This window comes from Poecilia reticulata, linkage group LG22 (genome assembly GCF_000633615.1).
Source record: "Poecilia reticulata strain Guanapo linkage group LG22, Guppy_female_1.0+MT, whole genome shotgun sequence".
Taxonomy (NCBI): domain Eukaryota; kingdom Metazoa; phylum Chordata; class Actinopteri; order Cyprinodontiformes; family Poeciliidae; genus Poecilia; species Poecilia reticulata.
Genome location: NC_024352.1, coordinates 1,302,884 through 1,323,473, shown reverse-complemented (window position 1 = coordinate 1,323,473; position 20,590 = coordinate 1,302,884). Strand labels below are relative to the sequence as shown.

Sequence of the window (20,590 nt, the reverse complement as noted above, 5' to 3'; positions counted from 1 at the left end):
AGAAGACGCCGGGGGACCGTATCTGATGGGGAAACGCGGATTGACGTAACACCTGCAAGAGAGGGGAGCGGCTGTCTGCTGTAAAGAATCAATGGGTTCACTGTGCAGCTGTGAGTGCGCTCACTAATCAGTCGTGACTGATTAGTTTTTCAAGAACAATCTAAAACACGACTTAACGTTTAATAACTTTTTTTCCCATTTCATATTGTTTCTGAACTSTTCGTGCTTTGCTAAAGCAGAGCTGCAATATGTCGATCGCGGAAGGTTTTGAGTCGATCTCTGCATTAGGTGACAGACTGAACGCCGCCAGGACTGAATGTTAAGTTTTTAACGTAATCTCTGGTCGGTATGTGGAGCGCAGGAGGTTGCCATGGCAACCGCTGTGCTTAAACGACAGAGAGAGTAAAAAGGTAGGAGTGGTTTTGAGTTGATCACCTGTTCAGGATCCTTTACCTTTGTTTATCTTTGCTGTGGCTCATCACAGCCGCTGTAGTTTCTGAACGTTCAATAAACGACAAACTTGGACTAATTACCTCGTTCTTTGTGACTATACGTCATTCACAACAAACATCAAACACGGTAAATATGTTTCATTAAGTATTTAACAAACAAATGGCTTCTACCGCGATAATTATGTGAAATTAATTGTCTAATWAATAGTTTGGTGCTGTCGGRTTCAGAGTCTGAGAGGCTTTTCATTTATCAAACACATTTTTTTGGCTCTGTGTGATTGTCTACAYACCTTGATCACCTTAAAAATAATCAAACCTGTTTGGAATTAATCTGCTGATAAACCTATTTTCTTTTTTCAGTGAGAACTAAAGTATCCCACAGATGCATTTCATGCACTTCAGTATGAGAAAAAAACTGAGGAAATGTACTATTTACATTCTAGTGAGGTTTTCACATCCTTTTATTTTTGTTTTCTTTATTTTGTGTGTGTGTTAGCTTATTGTATGAAAATAAATGCGGTTCAGTTTCATCGTTTACGTTTAAACAATAAAATATTAAAATCATGGAAAAAAACCAACATTGGGTTTGATGCTTCCTGGTCTAAATAACTGAATGTAGTCAGATTTAAGTGTATTTATGTGAGTTTTGACGCTTTGTAGTTTGATATTGTTCACAGAAAAAATTTGCGTGGCTGCCACACATTTTCACGACAGGGAAAAAGTATGCATACATTTACGCAAACTTTGACGCAAAGTAAATTTTTATACATGCCGATTTGTGCGTAAAATATGGCGCCGTGCTCACACACGCTTTATGCAGGAGGCCCCAGGACTATTCTTTTCAGAGCCTCTTTGCATATTTTCCAAATTGCAAATCACAGTTCTGGTCAGCTGTTCCCTCAATGCAAAGGATCAAATTTTCTTGAGAGCTGTCAGGACGTAAAGGAGAGCTGTCAGGACATAGCACTTGGTTTCCTGGGGAAGKGGAAGATAGCATTTCTGTCCATATTGTCAGTCAAAGATGTTGAAGATATGTACATACATGGATTTTAATAGCAGAATTTCTGCTTTTTGGACTCAGTGGTTACCTGGAATATTGTGAAATTCAGAAAACATTAGCAGCATATGAGGGCAGCCTCTCAATGGTTGCCCTCATATGGCAGCCATTGAGAGGCTGCCATATGAGGGAATGTGCTAAGCGGTGAATTCTCACATTCAGATGCTTAACCCGTGTATGTAGAAATGGGGTCCAACTGACCCCACTCATGTAAAACTTGTATCATTTGCCATAGTCCTCTACATTTGCCTTAGTCCTTGCACACACAAGCGTTAAACTCGATCTTCATAGAACAAGAATAACAAACCAGAATCCAATAATGATTAAAATTTTGGACACATTTTGTCACTTTCTTATATTGAAGAATCCCCAAGAAGATAGCTAAAATGTGAATGGTTATAATTATGTAGAGCAAAGTAAAAATGAACAAAYATGACTTATATTTTGGGTTCTTTATATGTAGCATGTATAAGCACACAAACTCACAGCAGTCTTTCCTTGAAATGCTCATTGTTTTGAGTCTTTCTCTACACTTTGAAGTGAAGTACTCAAAGTGAGGCTACTCCTTSTCTCTAGGGAGACTGAAGGTTTGGTATTGGTAACATCTGGAGGAATGTGTTAAGAAAGGCTCYCTTGGTAGGCGGTTGCTACTGGCACCAGCAAAACTTCCTACCAGGAGCCTTTCATCTCCGTTTGAACATGTGGACGTGGCCCTGACCTTGGGAGGAGTCAGAGGGCTTACTGTTATCAGGCTGACTGAGGTGTGGTCACTGTATTGAGCACTCTGTGCCTTTCTTTCCTTACACTAGACTGAGCTAGTGTATGAGGATACTCTTTACATTGTTTTGGAATGTCAACAACTACTCTGTCAGATTCCTGGTGAGAATTAGTCCAGCAAATGCCTGCTGATAAATTTCCATCAGTAAGTAATTTGTATTTGTAAATACCTTTTCACAAATAAAAATTAMAAAATACTTCAAAATTAGAACAAAAAACATGAAAAAAAAAAAAATGCCAACAACGGTATTTAGAAAACGTGGAAAAACAAAAGAGTTATAGATCAAATGCAGAATATGGAGTTTCAGATCTGGGGTCTCATGCATAAAAGAGTGCGCAGTTTTGACACTAAAGCTTGGAGTATGGAAAAATGTACAAAATTGAGGCBCACAAAAAAAAAAATCGGGATACATAAAGTCGTGCACATGCACGTGGCCGTGCACCTTTCCTTTATAAATCCTAATTTGCTGTTTGCAATTTTGCGCTTAGATAAAATATAACAAAATATGAACACAAGACCATAAGTTAAATCTAGTTTATAACATAAGAAAAATCTGTAGTTATTGAAAACAGCATATGCAGATTCAAAGGAATGTGCACTAGGTAGGATAATTTTCTAGAGTTTCTGTTTCTATTAAAAGTTTTAATTAAAAAGAAAATATAAAAAGTGCATAATATTTGTGCTAACAAAAACAGGCTGCTCACAAAATTATGAAAAAACTTTTCAAATTACAGCAGGGATGTAAGTCGTTGGGAGTTTGTTGGGAGCAGTGCTGGTTATAAATTCCAACTGCAGAGAGAGAGGACCTACAGTAACGCATTTTGTGCACCTAATATGCACAATCATAGTGGGACTTTTGCTCCTGAGATTGTGCCAAGGTGCCTTTGCAAAGTCTGTCACTGAAGGAGCGCTGCAGTTCTGGAACAGCTTCATGCTGTCATGAACTGCTGCATTAAAACAGAGTATTTTAATAATAAAAAGTTACAGGTGAAATGCAGTTAGGTGCAGGCACAGACATGGAAGAATCCAGCGAAGAACAGTGAAAAATAAGAACCATAAATACAGAGGGARGTGTGGAAAATGGAATCAGATAAACTATTCAGGGCAAATGTGGTCCAGTTGCGGCTGTGAGAAACCAGGGAAACAAAGGGAACTGAAAACAAGCCCTTTGTAAATAGGAAAATAATGTCAAATGTAAAAGAAGCACAACATAAGAACACACTAAGACACTAAACAGAAAGAGATGAACAAATATGGCAACACCATTCTAACAATAACTGGGAAACAAACTGACAATGGCAAGACTTACTGAACACAAACACAAAAGAAACTAAAATACAAACACCTGTGAATCCCTGACACATGCATGRGGTGGGACTAGTGCTAATTTGTCATATCCACAGCTATGTGTATAGGGATATATGTGTGTGTGTCTTTTAAGTTCCTCCACTRCAAACCATGGTCAGCAGGTAATTCACCACTGAAACTCAACAACGTCAATGAGGAAGAGCATAATGAAAAGCAGAACCACTGAAGCAGACACCAGATTGTTTTCTCACTCACCAGCAAAGCTGCCTTTCCGCTTCCTTCCTGAGCATCGCACTAAGACTGCAAAGGTTGTCAGATGTCAGATCCTTTTTCAATAAAATACATCAAAGTCTGTGTTTGAAACTTGATCAAATGTGTAAAAGTTTTCAGGGGGTGTGACTTTTGTTTTTGCAAAGTGCTGTAGCATCTGTTGCTGCTCAGATTAAAATGTCCCTGTAATCTCAGTTCTGTCTTTTTACAGTGAAATGTTCTCATTGATCCTCTGCATTTAGTGTGGAACTTGTCTGCTGCTTCATGGAATGGCATGTACTATAGGTTACAGGTTAACAATAATTGGACTCAAATACAAGAACCATGTAGAGTTATGATTTGGAACTTATTTAATTTTCTCTCTAAACTCTTTAGGACCAAACTAGTAAAATACAGAACCAGGACCAGGAAGTGCTACTTGGGTTTAAAATCCCAAAATGGATTTAAATAGATTTTGGTCTGCATCTCTGGATCAGTTTACAGGCTGTATTATGGGGCGACATGTGATCCTAATACCATCACGGCTTCCTCTCTCTGCTTTGCCACCACCACTCACACACCTTCATTGTGCTTCTCTCTCTCCAAGTAGGTCAGTGAGTGTGGTGCACTGTATGTGCATGTGATCCAAACACTGCATCATCCAGGATTCCTAGCACATTTCCCATTCTTCCCAAAACAACTGTTGGGCTAATGAACTCCCAGCATGGCACATAATGTCCCACCAAGCATTAAGGATATCCATCACAGCTGCTGGAGGCTTTTTATGCAGCCCTGTCTATTGTTAATAATTTCCCACAGTGTCATTATAAGGGCAGATGGAGTCACACAAATAACTCACCTCTTTGGCTTGGCACTACAGGAGACAAGGGATGAATGGTTGTAAATGTCCTACTGGACAAGATCACAAACAAGGATTTTCCTTACTCAATAAAACTGAAGGCAACTGAAAGCAATCTTCATTATCACCTTCTCAGCATAGCACATGTTTTTTATTGAGTCTTAAAACTCTGATCTGGCAAGAGAAGCATTCTAGGCTGTTTTTGATAAAAATGTGAATTCTGGAATGAATAAACATWAAAAAACTATAATATTATTAKTAGTAGTAGTAATAACAKATTTTATTTATGCCTTTTACATTTTATGATCTTCAATAGATTTAAAAAAACCTGTTGTGGTTAAAATGGTTAAAACTTTTGTATTTTTCTCTTATTCTATTTAATTGTGCTACAAGTTTTTTAGATTTGCATGTATGAAATACACAGTAACATTACCCACAAGAGGAAATGAGACAGAATCTTCCATTCCATCAATAAAGACTCAACAAAATAATTTTTGGTATAAAATACTTTAATAAATAATAGGATTTTTCTGAAAAAAGAAAAGAAAAAGAAAAGCCAACTAACAAACCATTTTTCCAAAATTTTGTACAAAATCATAAAAAAAAATTCKGCACACTGCGACAGACTGGCGACCTGTCCAGGGTGACCCCGCCTCTCGCCCGGAACGTTATAGCTGGAAAGGCACCAGCAACCCTCCTGACCCCATCAGGGACAAGGGAGTAAGAAAATGGATGGATGGATGGAAAATTCTGCACATTCAACTCCTTTTCCAGGGCTAACACATAGTACATTTTACAGTCAGAAATTGAGTGTAGGTTCTCTTTCAACACCATTATTAACAAAATTTWAAAAAAATTAAAAATCAATTTTCATACATAAATATTGACAATATTTGACGTTACCCCGTAAATACTCAAAAGAGTGAACAACAACTTGTTCCCTTCATAAAACCAGAAAAACATAACAGGGAAACAAAATGAGAAGAGACTCATGCCTACAGCATGAACTTTCCCACACCATGAAGCCTGCAATGAGGGTGTTGCTAAAGGCCACTTCACTATCAGGCACCCTAACACTCTATAGTGATTACACTGTCAACAGACTGTAGAACTGTAGATCTGAACCTGGAACATGAGGAAGCTAAAGAGAGACTGCTGGCTGTGACCCATGAAGTGTGAACTGAAAATAGAAATCAGATTCATGTAAGAGCCAACCTTTGCTGGTACATGTGACATTTTTGTGTCAATTTCAGTTCAGTAATCTAAAAAGACACTATGCAGCAGAACAATGCAGCCACACGAGTAAACATGCTGATCTATCTTCTCATCAGCCCTGACTTGCTTTCTTCACACTATCCCTACATCGTGATGCTGCCTCCACTTTTCTTAACTGTGGGGACTGAAGCCTTTTCCATCATGCATTTCCTGTTGCATCTATTTTAAGATACTGGAAGACATGCACAAAGGCATGAAATGGGTAATGGGGGAGGCTCTACCAACAATATTTCATCTGTGCATAGTCAGTTGTGCATCATGTCTGCTAAGCGAATGCCATTGACTGGTAAGTGTCTAAAATTCACATTACTTGTCTTCTGAGAGTGTGTTTAGAATTAGGAGCACAACATGCATGATTTGATCTGGATTCGGCTAAAAGCAACATGAGCATAACATGTCTATATCATGAATAGTGAACTGTTTCAATCAGAAGGCCTACAGGTTATGCTGTTCAAAAACAAGACTTTACTCGTAGGATAAAACAAGAAAATTCAGTCTGACCTTGTACTAAGCAAGTACATGCATCTGTTTTTCTTTAATGTTGGCATGGTTAGGTTCTTGTGTTAAGATCATAGCAAGAATACAGTAATACTGGGACCAGTGATAGAACAGAAACAAACTATACAATGTCTTCAATGTTTTTTTTCTTTTTAGAACAAAATGTACTTTTGGGAACATGGATTCAGGAAGGGATGAAAAAACACAAATATCATTTTGATAGCTCAAATATGCCAAAACTAAATATGAAAGTAGTTTGTACAACCATTTGCAGGGTTAAAACAAATGCAGCATTTGCACTTTAATTAGAGGAACAAATACTCTTTAAACACTTCTGTATTAATAATTAGGTTTGAGAATTTACAAAATCTGAAAATGATTCAAATAAAATCTGCCATTAATAAATGGAATGACATAAAAATCCAAACATACAGGAAGCCTTATTCTTTAAAATTACTGCAATACAAATAATCTCTTAACTTACTAAAATCAAATAAACACAGTAATTTCTGTCCTATTTACAAGTGTTCTGTACATCACAATAAAACAAGCGTGAGAGGCGAGATGATTGTGATTATAGCCACTTTCCCTTTATATGTATTAAGAATCTTCTATTGTAAAGAAGGGAGAAGTTAGCAATTCAAGGCACTTTAATTAAAAAAAGAAATACTGAAAGATCACTGCATAGAAAAACAGGAGACAATTCTCATTTTAAAAGGGCAAATGCAAAAAAAATTGCAAGCTTCAACAAAACAAAAAAAAAAGAGAGAAAAAAGCTATTCTATGCATCAGTCAACCAGGTTAATATGCCAACTTGCACACAATGTAAATCTTTTTTTTAGATGTCAGGGTTTGGGCTGAAGKTAAACAGCAGTCAGCTACCTTAATGATAAAAACTGAAAGCTTCAGCTTCCCTGTAATGTTTTGAACCAAAAAGAGAAGCCTGTGGACCCCATAATCCCTGAAGCATTTGTTTTTTTCATGCCATTTTATAAGTTTCTTTCTTGATTTAATAAAAGTCTCCAGCTGCAAATAAAAGACTTAAATAAGGCATTATAAACTCAATAGAAAATGAAAGCATCTGCAGTCTTCATTTGTGGTGCAAAAGTTTTAAAGTCTGTGACGCTGAATTTATTTGTTCACACACAGAGGTCTGTAATGTCCTCGCTAAACTTGGCTGCATTCAGGTTTTTACATCGGTTGTCTTTGGGGTTGTATGCCGTCCGATGCGGTGCCWTCACTGGGCCGCTGTGTGTCATGCACATCACCTCTGCCATTATGATGGTGCTCCTGTCCTGAGCTCCCACTATGGGACACTTGTGAGACAAACACTTGTYCCCCAAGCCCATGATCATCTCCTCGTCTTCCTCCAGCTGCTGCTCCTCCTCATCAGCCTCATCACACGTCCTGTCGGACGGGCCTATTAATTTCTTGCATTCGTACTGAATGTCTTTGTCTCGGTTTTCCTTTGGGGTATTGCTCCGCAGGGGCTCCAGCTGGTTGTTAACGGTGGTGTCTTCAGACAGGGCGGCTCTCTCTCGCTCTTTCTTTCTTTTACGGGTCCACCAAACACAGACAACAAGGCAAAAGACCCAGAGGAGGCTGAAGACAACTCCAAGAACAGGGACTAAATAAACTGAACAAGAATGACATAAAACATTTTAGAATTAGAAGTTGACTTAAAATGTATCTACATGCAATTAAAGGGGCTTGTAGGGGTATAAAAATACACCCTATTTGCAGGCAGATGAGATTTTAACTGCATTGTTAAAAAAACTAAAACACATCCTTAACTTTTTGGTTACAAATAGAGTAAAGGTTTGAAAATCACAAACTGTGACCTTTATATTGATCTTTGTTTCAGTTCAGTTTTAATCACAAAGTTTTTTTGGATTTTGAGAAAGAGATGATCAAATGCAGTTCAATTTGATTAAAAAATGATGAAAGCCCTTTAAGAAGCTCAGGAGCAGGTGCTGAATTTACGGTTATTAGCGGCTAATTGTTAATGAGTTGCAACATAGAATGCAACTGGTCTCTCTTTCTGCCCAGGTCCAAATGAGATCTAGATCTCAACGGGGTTTACCTGGTTAAATAAAGGAAATAATAATAATAAAATATAGAAGAACCAAATCACTGTGTATTTTTAAACTAAAATTCCAGAATGTTCCAAACCAGAATATTCCAAAGTACTGGAGCCATTAAATTGTTGTCAGACAACTTAATGTTTTGCTCAAAAAAACAACACAAATTTTTWAAAAACCAAATAAATAAGTTGTCCGTTCAAGTTTCAAATATATGTAAATGCATTATTTTCATAAATGGAAAAAAATAGAGCTTAATTTCAGAATTTAGCTAAAACAGCACATTTAAAAAATAAAATATTAACGCATTTGAGTGTGTATTTTTGTTTAAAGGCACAATTTCCTCTATTGCGGTTTAGCATATAGCAAAAACATTTTTTTACAGTATAACTTCTTAGCTTAATAAAAGAATTGTTACAAGTCAGCTGACATTTCTTCTACTGAGTCAAATTTCATCAGACTTTATTGGTTGACTGTTTTATGGAGGACCTTATAATAGTCTTTAATAGAAGCAACTTTTTTGATTTAGATTCCAACTTCTCACAGATTTCAAAAGAGATTTCCAACATTTAAAATGCTCCAAGTTACATAATTTTTAACTAACAGATATAGTCACAATACAATGTTAAAAGCTCTTTCATTACTTCTTCTGATTACTTATTTCGACATACCGTTTCTTAAAAATGTTTTCTAATACGTATGCCCATTGAAAACAAACAGCTCATATCACTTTTTTCACCATGAAGACAGCTGGTCCTCACACTGACAAGAAAATTGTCGTTCTTACAGCAGTGTTTAATAAGCTAGCTTTGTCAGTGAAGTCAGTAGAGTTGCAACCAGAGAGTGAAATTGTTGAATTGTCAATAAGTCAATGAAGCACCTATTCACACGTTAAACTTCTAATTACAATCATGTAAGTGTTTCTATTAATGGTTTGGTACATATCACAGTGCTGGGTTCACAGTTGTTTTGTTTTTCCCTATTAATCTTCCACCAAGAATCATTTTATTTTTGATTTCTATAACACCCAGGACCTGTGGCTTGTACAGAATGCTGTTCCATATCCCAGTTGCTGGCACTGATAAAGAGCAGAATGAAAAAAAAACAAAAAATCAGTTTCGCCATGGAAGYTGGACTCACCTTCAGCTCGACATTCAGCCTGCATCTCCATTCTGGCCTCCACTACAGCTTGAAGGATGGTGCTGTTGTATTTGGACAATGCACTAGTAATGGCAGCTGCTGCATTCTGGATATAGCCACAGTCACTGTCCTTCAATTGTCCATCCATTTCAAAAGACTGCAGAGAAGGAGACAGAAAGACATGAAACTCATTTTAATAACTTGGGTGTAATTATTGAATTTGATCATTTTTATGCAGTTATTGGGACCACAGTCAGTGTCTGTCTATATATACCTCATGGTTATTCCACCAATTTGATTTCTGAACTCTTCCAGAGTGTTAAAACATTAGTATTGTTTCTAAATGAAGATGAACTTGTTTTCTATGCATTATTTGAGGTCTGAAAGCACTGCATCTTTTTCATTATTTTGACCATTTCTCATTTTTGCAAATACAAAATTTTTGCTTGGAATTTGAGAAATGTCAGTAGTTCATAGAAAGAACAATATTCATTTTACTCAAATGTATGTTATTAATTCTTCAAGTTGTCAAGAGTGGCTTTGTGGTGGTGAAGTTGGGGTGCAGGCAGACCCAGATGAAGATGATAATGAATTTAATGATTAAAACCAAGGAACAGAACAACACCACGAGAAACATACGAAGCATGATGAGGATCCGACAAGAGACAAAGACAACAGGTGGGTTTAAATACACAGGGAGGTAATCAAGGAAACAGTCAACGGGGAAGACGAAAGGACAGAGACTCACAGGACAGAAACTGAACACAGAAAACGGGCAGGGAACCAAATCGTGCTGGGCCCGCAGCCTCAAAGAGTGAACCCACAAAACCTAAAAATAAATACACGGAAACAAGGATCATGACACAAGTACTTCAATGACTCATGTCTATGCTTTTATTTTGAAGTGGTTCCTTTTATTGGAAGGAGGTTTGTTCCATTTGTCTCTTCTTCTGACGTTCATCAGTTGATCTGTTTGCTGTTTACTGTTGAGACTGGTGCCGCAGTCATTGACAATGTAAATCGTGGTGTTAGTCATGTGTCATGAATAGGTGGATGTCACTTCTGATAGCGTTTCTTGGCTGCAAGTGTGTTTCTATAGTTTTTGAATGTCTATTTTGCTCTTAATGATTGTGATTTAGTGTTGAAACTATCTTTGTATTTGGCTGTTGGTCTTGAGATTTGGGCAGTTGGAGATAGATTGATTCCAGGTGCTGTTCTGCATCATTCAAATTTAATCAGTGCTTTAGAAAGGGAATTAATGCTGATATTTAAGGTTTGTTTGCACACTGATGTCCATTTTTAAATGGTAATTTGAATCTTTATTATTATTGTATTTTCAGAAACTGCTTCAATTTATTTGCGCTGACATTGCAAATAAATTGATAGAAACACACTGAATTGTCAGTAATTGTTCAGTAAACCATTTAAACACCCTGATGACCAGCGTGCTTTCTGACCGAAGCCCTACAGCAGTGGTTCTTAACCTGGGTTCGATCGAACCCCAGAGGTTCCATGAGTTGGTCTCAGGGGTTCGGCGGAGCTTCTGCCGCGGAGGTAAAGACACACTTGTGTAAAGTYGTGATGACGCCCCGCTTTGCCATCACTTGCTGCAGAGGATCACGTTACATTGCTTAGCCAATCAGAGGATCACGTTACATTGCCTAGCCAATCAGAGGATCACGTTACATTGCTTAGCCAATCAGAGGATCACGTTACATTGCCTAGCCAATCAGAGGATCACGTTACATCGCTTAGCCAATCAGTGCTGCGGAGGAGCACTGATTCAAGGAGCTCCACTCTCAGCATGGATTTGAACTTGTGTCTTTAATCACTTCAGCAAAGCTCACAGTTTTTACCAAATTCTATAGTCTAAATCTGCTCCTTAGTCACATCTTTTCGGTGTTGCTACTGCCTCTAGTGGTGTGAGGGTGGTAACACAGCTAATATAATAACATTACTAAATCAGAATACCGCAAAGTATTTTGTGTGTCGGGGGGGTTGTTGGAATAAGAAGGGTTCGGTGAATGCTCATATGCAACTGGGGGGTTCGGTACCTCAAAAAAGGTTAAGAACCACTTAACCTCTGCAGTGATACAGACACTGCAGAGGTTGCAGTGTCTGTATCACTGCAACCTCTGTTGCAGTGATACAGCAACAGAGGTCAAAATTCTCAACAGTATATCTATAAAAAGTAAAACGAAAGAAACTGATTTATTTGCTGTGTGATGTGACGATGTGAATCCTTCATTCAGGTCGTATAAAAAAAAAAGAAAATGCAATAAAACATGTCATCATTATAGTTAAAAAAACTTTCACAATATATTTTTTAATGTTACAATGACAGACATTGAGAAGTCCAGATCCTCTGACTGAGAGAGCTGGAACATAATTTGTCTCTGTCCCACCCCACTGCAGATAGTGCACCAATCAAAAGCTGACTCCAAACCTTGGGATTCCAGCAAGTGGGGTGGAACCGGGTTGGAAGTGCTAATGCAAAAACACTGGGCCCAGCTTTGAAGCCAGGCTGGCCTGGGTCCGGCTGTGCAGTGCAAAAGAGGTTATTGTAGGTAGTTGGTATGGATGATGAGGGTATAAATACGGTAATAACACCATGGTGATGCATTCTTTAGAATGTGTGGTTCTTCTGGCTCATCGTCTTCATTCTCCTCCTCTGGGTCAGACTCTGGCTGAGGTTGGATGGACAAGTCTTCTGCTGCTGACATCTTTAATAAACTTGGGAATAAAAAGTTTCTCTGTTGGTAGATAATCGGATCGCTGCTATTAAACTACAAAAATGGTCGACCAGGGTGGAGTGGAACATTCTACTACCTGGTAGAGGCGTGAAATGTCTGACATTTAAAAAGACAGCAGCAAAACGAGTTGCTCTTAAAAGAGCCTCAGAGCAGARGTAAAGGAGGGTCTGTGTGAATTCAGACCAAAGCATTGAAGTTCTACTTTAAATAGACCATAAAGTGAATGATTTACATGTGAAAAGGAAGAATTAAAGAGCATGATATGTCCACTTTTAAGCAAACGGGATGTAACACATTTTATTTACTTTCACTGCTGAGACACAATAGAATGAGACACATTAGCAATAAAAATCAGTTCGTTCATTTCATTACTTGGACTAAATCACAATAAACTGCCTTGTTATTCCTTGTAAATGAATACTGCTTCTCCATACTTAGCTGTAGTTCTGCTTTGATAGACTTAAGCTTTTTTTGTTGAAGGTAACAAATATTTCAATTATATTTAGCCCTCTCAAAGTCTTCTCACTAACATTCGCGTTAAATGGGAGAAAGGGGCTGAGCATTTCAAGAGGCTGACAACTCGGTGTGTGGGAGCTAAGAGCAGAGGASCTGATGGTAAATAGAAAAAAAGAAAGTATGCTTTCATTTATTACCATCTTCAATGTCCAGCCTTTACAATCAGTATTTCTCTATAAAAACCATGGTGCTTTGAGCATTATGTTTAAGTTATGATAGTTACCAGATATTAATTATTTCTACCTACTTAATAAAAACCAATGTTTATGAGTAATTCTATTAAGTGGAGTTACTCATTAAAACTTTTTATTTAGAGACTTAAAAAAATGCAAAATTGTAAAAGTTTTGTAGCAGAGATTAGATCAGTAACACTGAACCAGACTCATATCTAAACAACATTTAAATACACATTTCCACTTGTCATTTTTGGTCCTGCAGTTTGAACACATTAAAAGAGTAATAAAGGACATTGTGGTAATAATTAATATTACTATGAATGTGACTATCAGCCATGAAATGTAAACGCAATAATTGGCAATTATTCAGTATACTTTGCACTGATAAGTTTCTGCACATTTTACGTTGCATTTTACTGTAATTTTGCCAAATACTTCCAAAATTGCTCTGTTTATTGTCCCAATCAATAATTAAACGGGGTTTAATTAGTGGTTTGTAACTTCTCTTCACATTCAACTCAATTCAAATTAAATCTTGTTCAAATTATAATGCAGAAGAATCTAGTTGATCACATTGAAAAAAAGTGAACAATTTATGGAAGGTCAAYCAGTGGTGTGTTAACATAATTAGTGTGTACACACAAGCCTACTTTAAAATGGTCAACATTTTACCAGAGGATATGTAATACAACAAAGAGAACAGAAGGAGAGAAGAAAAATCACATTCATCTGTCTGAACAGAGGAGATTCTACTCCTGACATCTGGCAGGCTGAGAGCATAGGTGGAGTTAATTGCCTAATAAGGTGTGGGTAAAACTGCTATGGAGAACTGAGGAGGATTAGCTTAGTGTTGTGTAGTTGAATTGATCCAAGCAATAGAAAAAAAAGAGTGGCTGTACTCCTTGTTTGATCGGGTAAAAAACAGCATTCTTTGTTTCTCTTCAGGAAGTTAGCAGTTCATTCCCACACCTCTAAGCCCTGCTGATCTGGCTCACTGTCTGAGCTGAGTTCAATAAAAATACCAAGAATCTACTGGGAAGAAAGAAATCAAAAGGGTTTGCTGGTTCTATTTTCAACTAATTGTATTAATTTGTTTTATTTTGTAACAAGGTTGCTGTGTATTGCATACTTCTGCCCAGGTCCCTCTTGAAAATGAGATCTAGATCTCAATGGGATTCATCTTAAATAAAGGAAATTAAAAAAAAACTAGCAGAGAAAAAAAACAGATAACTTGACAGTGTTCCTGTTCAGTCAGCAGGCTAACTGTTACTGTTGTTAGCAATACAAACTGATAATAAGGGATTTTAACATTATAGCAACATGCTCATACAACACAAGGTTGTAGTGTTGTATATCAGTTGCCGATTGACTGCATTTTACACTGACAGCCGTCGCTACATCAGGATGTGCTGCAGCTAGCTGTGTAGCCATACATTCAATCTGACCCAGTGTTCATCAAAGCCAATGTTTGATGAACACTGGGTTCATCAAAACAAGACAAGATTTTTACAATGTACTGAAGAAAACTAGGAATAACACATAGAGTAGCAGAGGCTAAAACTGCTAATGCAGTGAAGGAATACGTTTGGATTGGCCTAGCCAGAATCCCGACTTCAACCTGATGCAGAGTCTATGGACAGAAGAAAAGATTAGGGAGATAGCAAGAAGACTTTCTGAGCTACAGAGATTTTAGTGGAGACAAACCGTGTGCAATTAAGCATTGTATTATTGCTGTAGCATGCAAAGATATGAAAAATTTTGGACTTCAATTTTTGTACAAATGTAAATAAAAACAATTATTTTTTGCCTGTATGCAATTGCCTGTATTTTTTGTCAATAAGAAAACAAAGAACATAATGTAAAATATAAATCTGCCTGGAATTTGAGTGAAAATATTTGATTATATTTATATATTACAGAAACCTTCATAAAACGTCTGTGCATCATTCCCCTATCTACTACACAAGCATTTGACATAAACTCTGACTTGTAGTTACTTATTAAAAGAAACCTTGAACTGCTAGCATTCTGGTACAACAGGAGCCCACATCAACCATAAGTATTCTTCTATCTGTTGTGTTTTTTGTAAAGCCTTGCAGTGGATCAAGCTCACCACCTTTCCTACATCAGCTTCTCAAAGCTGCCTTTCTATCATCAGAGCTAAACCCCTCTTTGAGTGCTTTAAGCTCCAAAATTGCTGATTTCTCTCAAGTCTAGGTGGCCAAGAGAGATGGACAAGGAGAAAATCACACAACAGTAAACAAAAAAAAAACACAGAGATGTACTGGAAATCTGTTGCTGGCTGGAATTGGATTTTACCAGTTGTAATTGGTAACCAGCTGATGAATGCATGTGCTCCTCAGTTCGGAAGTTGCTGCTGAATAAAGAAAACTCAGAGAAAAGCAGCTAGGTTTCCTACTGTGGTGTAAGGACTGTTTTTGGCCACCTGCTGTTTTTAAACATGGTGAGACTTCAGCAGAGAACAGGAAGTTGAACCTATTACAGTAAAGTTCTTTTGATATGCATAATGACTGACAAGTCACGACAGAAAAGTTTCTATCTGGCTAGTTTTTTTGAAGAAAAACATTGCTTTATTTTACAAAAAATAACTTATACTAATACATTTCTGTTTTTATAATGAAAACAGAAATAAGTCTTCTATTATTCACAAAATCTGTATCAGCAGAGCTACAAAATCTGTGATTGGTGCAATTGCTAAGAARCAATGATTTTAAGGAGAAAAAAAGAGAACATGTCAGAGATATGACATTTTACTTTCTAAGGTGTTTCCAAGCAAAATAGACATTTTATCCAGAAGTTGCTGAAACAAAATTTATTCTCCTGCCTGTTGCTCTTATTCCTTTTTATTTTTTAAATCTAATCAAAGGAGGATGACATCAACATCCTGGACAGACTGGCGACATGTCCAGGGTGACCCCTCTTGCCCAAAACGTTCACTGGAGATCGGCACCAGCAACCCTGCCGACCCCACTGGGGACAAGGGGGTAAAGAAAATGGATGGATGGACATCAAGAATTGCTCTAATGTTTTGCTCTAATTTTTCAGGAATTTTTTTGTGGCAAGCTAAGCAATGTTTGTTTAAGAAGAATAGTAAAAGTAGGACATTGTACATTTATTTCATCCATGTACTTATTTAACCCTTGTGTGTGCGAGGACTGAGGCAAAGGTAGAGGACTATGGCAAATGATACAAGTTTTACGTGTGTGGGGTCCGTTGGACCCCGTTTCTACATACAAAGGTTAAGTAAGTTCAGAATCCACATTTAGCCAGCCGTGCTACCTGTGCTAATTGCTTATAACTAAGTCCTGTTTCTCTGTAATTGCTCTCATACACAGATTGTGTACTGCTGCTTCTGCTGCCACAACACAAATGTAAAAAATGCCACCACTGGAAATAATTTATTTGAAGACTAATCTTATATTAATGTCGATTTTATAGATAAATCAGCATCCGTAGGTTGGAACTTAAAACACAAACTAGCTGATTTGGTCACTTGATTCTGTTTGGTGCATCTCAAGTTTAAAATGTAAAATTCAAATGGTTGTTTTTTGCAGTCTTGCTTATGAAGCATTTGAACAAACATCTCATATTTGGCTGAAGAGTGTAGTGTTGTTTCCTGAATAGTGAAAATATAAGTGTTAGGGTAAGTATGTGTAGTAATTACCATGGCAACCTCCACAGCGTTTCTTGTATAATAGGACAAATCACAGAGGATGATCAGTGTTCGGTCCACAGCCAGCATCCGAGTCACAGGGAGGTATCTCAGCTCGGAGCAAATGTTCTCTACAGCAGTGCCCTGCCACACACACACACACACACACACACACACACACACACACACACACACACACACACACACNCACACACACACACACACACACACACACACGCACACAAAGTAGGTAGATTAGTAAAAACATTGTCAAAATGTCTAAATTACAGTGGTTTCAGATTAGAAAATCCGGGTCAGTTGAGCCAAAATTATTAGCCTGATGGTGGGCCGGGCTTCTGTGACAATAAACTGTAAATAAATACACAGAGAAGATTAAAAGAAAATACATGATCAAGTTGTGACTTGCTATAGTATAAATATAGCAGTAGGTAGCTTATGGTGTAGAAGAAGGAAAGAAATCAAAAAGCAGACGTCCATCAGATTAACAAGCGCAGTGCGCAGCAAAATAAATGTGCAGCAGCTCCACTGCTCTGCTCCAATTAATCACACATCCTAGATGATAAAATCTAAAAATGGTAGAAGTTACGCTGTTTACTCTAATGATGGTCTAAGAACGAAAGCAGTAAAAGCTTAATTAAAATAAAAGATTGGGTTTCCCCCTGCTCGATGGCTTAACCAAGCACAGAGAGCAGACTTATATCCTATGTGATTACACACACCTGGTCTCAAATTCACACACAGAGAACATGGCTGAGGTCACTAAGTCAACCACTATAAGAAGAATTTCTAACAGAGATGACAACAGAGTATCATTTCTGGACACTATCTGAGAGCAAACAGCAGCGCGGTGAAGAGTTATGGACCAGAGGCTTGGAGCGCGTCTGGCAGCTGAGCCACTGCTGAGGGGAGTGTTTACAAGATCAGGCAGCGTTCAGAGAGTCTTGCCGACTTCTGATCACTTCAGTTGGTGAAATGTTACCTTCAAAACTTTGTCACTGCAGAGATAAGTTTGATGGTAACATGATGGTAAATGCAATTAAATGACGCTATCATTTTAAAAATTCATGGTAAAATTAGATTATGACATGATTAATTTTTCCACCGTTATTTAAAATGATGGACAACAAAAATCTAGCACGGGGTGCCTAAAAGTCGGTCCTCGAGGGCTGGCATCCTGCATGTTTTAGTTCTCCTCTGGTTTAGCACACCTGCATCAAATGATGGCTCATTAGAAAGCCAAAGTAGAACATTGACTTGCTGAGGAGGTTGTTAATACCACTAGGGAGAGAACTAAAAATGCAGGATGCTGGCCCTCGAGGACCGACTTTGGGCACCCCTGGTCTAGCGCAATCTTTGCTAGAAATCTATGGGCATTTTAGCCCCTTCCACTGTCTAAGTTCTCTGTTTTGTTGGAGAATTGGCAAATAACTTATTGATGTATTACCACCATCACATGGTATGGAGAATGGTTTAGCCTCTTCACCGTAGTGAAGCACAGCAGGAAAGTCCAGCAGAACAGTGCTATTAATCTGGAGTATCGGTTTGCAGGTTCCTACAAACCTGCAAGTACCGGTGTCCCGGTACTTGACGCTGGTACCGGGACACCACTAGTTTTATTCTGAGCCTTTAATCTGCAGGTGAACCTCTAGTAGGGAAGGGAGACTCTAAGGATCTCTGTTATTGCAGTGCTGCTGTCTGAAGAAGGGCAATATCTTGAAAATGGTTCAGTTTATATCTGTTTTGATGAGTTTCTTGGAATCATTCATATTTTCAGCATTAATTATGTCTCAATACAGATTATTATGACAATCCTTGTCTACTGGGTGTTTCTCTGATTAATGCTTTCCAAAACATCTAACACCTCTATGTATGAGTACCTGTGGCACTTTGTCCTTGTTAAAGATGAGAGTGATGTGAGCACAGCTGTTGTCCAGGTAGCCACTATGGGGCTCACACTGGGTATCCTCAGGAGTGGGAGGGTCAGGTGTTGAGCACACGCCCCACTGATGACATGGTGGAGACAAGCATGTGAGGAATGGATGCTTCACACACTCAAGGCCTCCAGGGCAGGGCTGATGGCTGGTGACTGAAGGCAAAACAGCATTTGGGAGGATGCAGGGGCGACGACCGCACTTCACCTGTAAGTGGACAGTTAGAGGGATTTAGTACATGCCTCAAATATTTAAAGTGGATCAGTAATTGCTCAGCCTATATATGTGGAAAAAATCTTTGGTTCATCAGTGAAACCTTGGAACAGTGAACTTCGCCATTGACACACTGACAGGCGTTGCAGTCCTCCTCCCAGTGACTGCTGTGAGGATACTGCAGGCCAGCGTGGCGGCAGGACTTTCCAAGTCCCATGACTGAAAAGATAAAAGGAAGCTTTATTAAGATGCAACTCACTATAAATGATCGTCAGAGATGAAACAATCAATCGTCAGAGATGAAACAATCAATCGTCAGAGATGAAACAATCAATCTATATTGTAATTTCACAATAACTTTCTTTTAGAGCTTGGGAATTTCACAAATCTTCATACACAACTCTGCTGCAAAAGTATTGAAAACCTCACCAAGACCTTACCAAGGATCTACAAGGACATCTACRTTCTACCTGTATCATACCAAATCCTGTGAAGGCAGCCTTAATATGAAACTTCAGTGGCAAGCAAAGTCAAGTTTATTTGTACAGCACATTTTAGCAGCAATGAAGTTAAAGTAAATAAACGAAACAAAAAGAGAAATATTACAGAAGACTCGAAAAAGTAATGAAAAGTTGTAATCCAGACCAGAATTAATTTATATTAGTTAAAGGCAACTCTAAGAAATTGGGTTTTTAATTGGACTGGCACTTTAACGCCTTTACTTGAGTAGTTAAATAGATTAAAGTATTTTCCGGACTATGGAACGAATCTCACGATAAGGTGCACCCACAAAGTTTAAAAAAAAAACCTCCAAATGTACATATATAAGCTGCACTGGGTTATAAGCCCCTGGTATCTCCGCCGCTCTCGGTTTTCCACAAGGTCGCAGCAGGGGTCCTTAATAAATCTGCTATTAAGGCCCCGTGCTCGTGGTCGATCTGGCAGTATTGATCTGTACTGCCAGATGAATAGCCTTCAACTTAAAAGCGGCATCATATGAACTTCTTCATGTTGTCTCCATGAAGAGGGGGTATGAGTTTGAAGAAATTTCTCCGTCATGCCTGCTTGTATGTTCTTGTTCTAAATGAAAATCAGCACTCTCTTCTTTGATTTCCAATTTTGACTTCCAATGATTCACTTCCTGCTAAAGAGCCCACTGGCGGTTGACGAAAAATCCACAGAAAAGCTGCACTGGGCTATAAGCCGCATGGTTCAAAGCACTGAAAAAAAGTAGCGGCTTATAAGTCCGAAAAATATTGTATAACGTTAAATATTTTAACACAATTACTTGCTTTTTTTTTTTTTTTTACATTGGTACCACAACCAAAACTTTTGTATCTGTGGGCCCACTGGTGGTTCGTTTCTGCTTCTGAACTAATCTGATGGGATGCTGGGAAAGACTATTGTTGTGTATAAATTGTGCTAAAATGAGTTAGCCCATCAGTGAAGCTATTCAAGCATAAAATAACATCTCAATGCTAAACATGTAGCAGCTAATACTAATGTCAGTGCCCAGGGTCCATATTCTTACAGACGTTCTATGAATGATCAGGAGTTCTTCGAACACTGGAAATCTGAATGACAACAATAACACTACACCTGATGGTTGA

The 20,590-nt window shown here is 38.1% G+C and overlaps 1 protein-coding gene across 2 annotated transcripts in view; it reads right to left on the bottom strand.

Moving 5' to 3' along the window:
• Positions 1-6,486: 6,486 nt before the first annotated feature.
• LOC103458084 (protein jagged-2-like) overlaps positions 6,487-20,590 on the bottom strand; it is a 98,866-nt gene continuing 84,762 nt past the window's right edge. For both annotated transcript variants that reach the window (XM_008398653.2, XM_008398655.2), the window contains 5 exons: positions 19,084-19,199; positions 18,714-18,974; positions 16,828-16,959; positions 9,698-9,854; positions 6,487-8,112 (listed from right to left, as the gene is read on the bottom strand). In XM_008398653.2, coding sequence (XP_008396875.1) covers positions 7,616-8,112; positions 9,698-9,854; positions 16,828-16,959; positions 18,714-18,974; positions 19,084-19,199 — 1,163 coding nt within the window. In that variant the 3' untranslated portion in view covers positions 6,487-7,615. The remainder of the gene's footprint in view (positions 8,113-9,697; positions 9,855-16,827; positions 16,960-18,713; positions 18,975-19,083; positions 19,200-20,590) is intronic.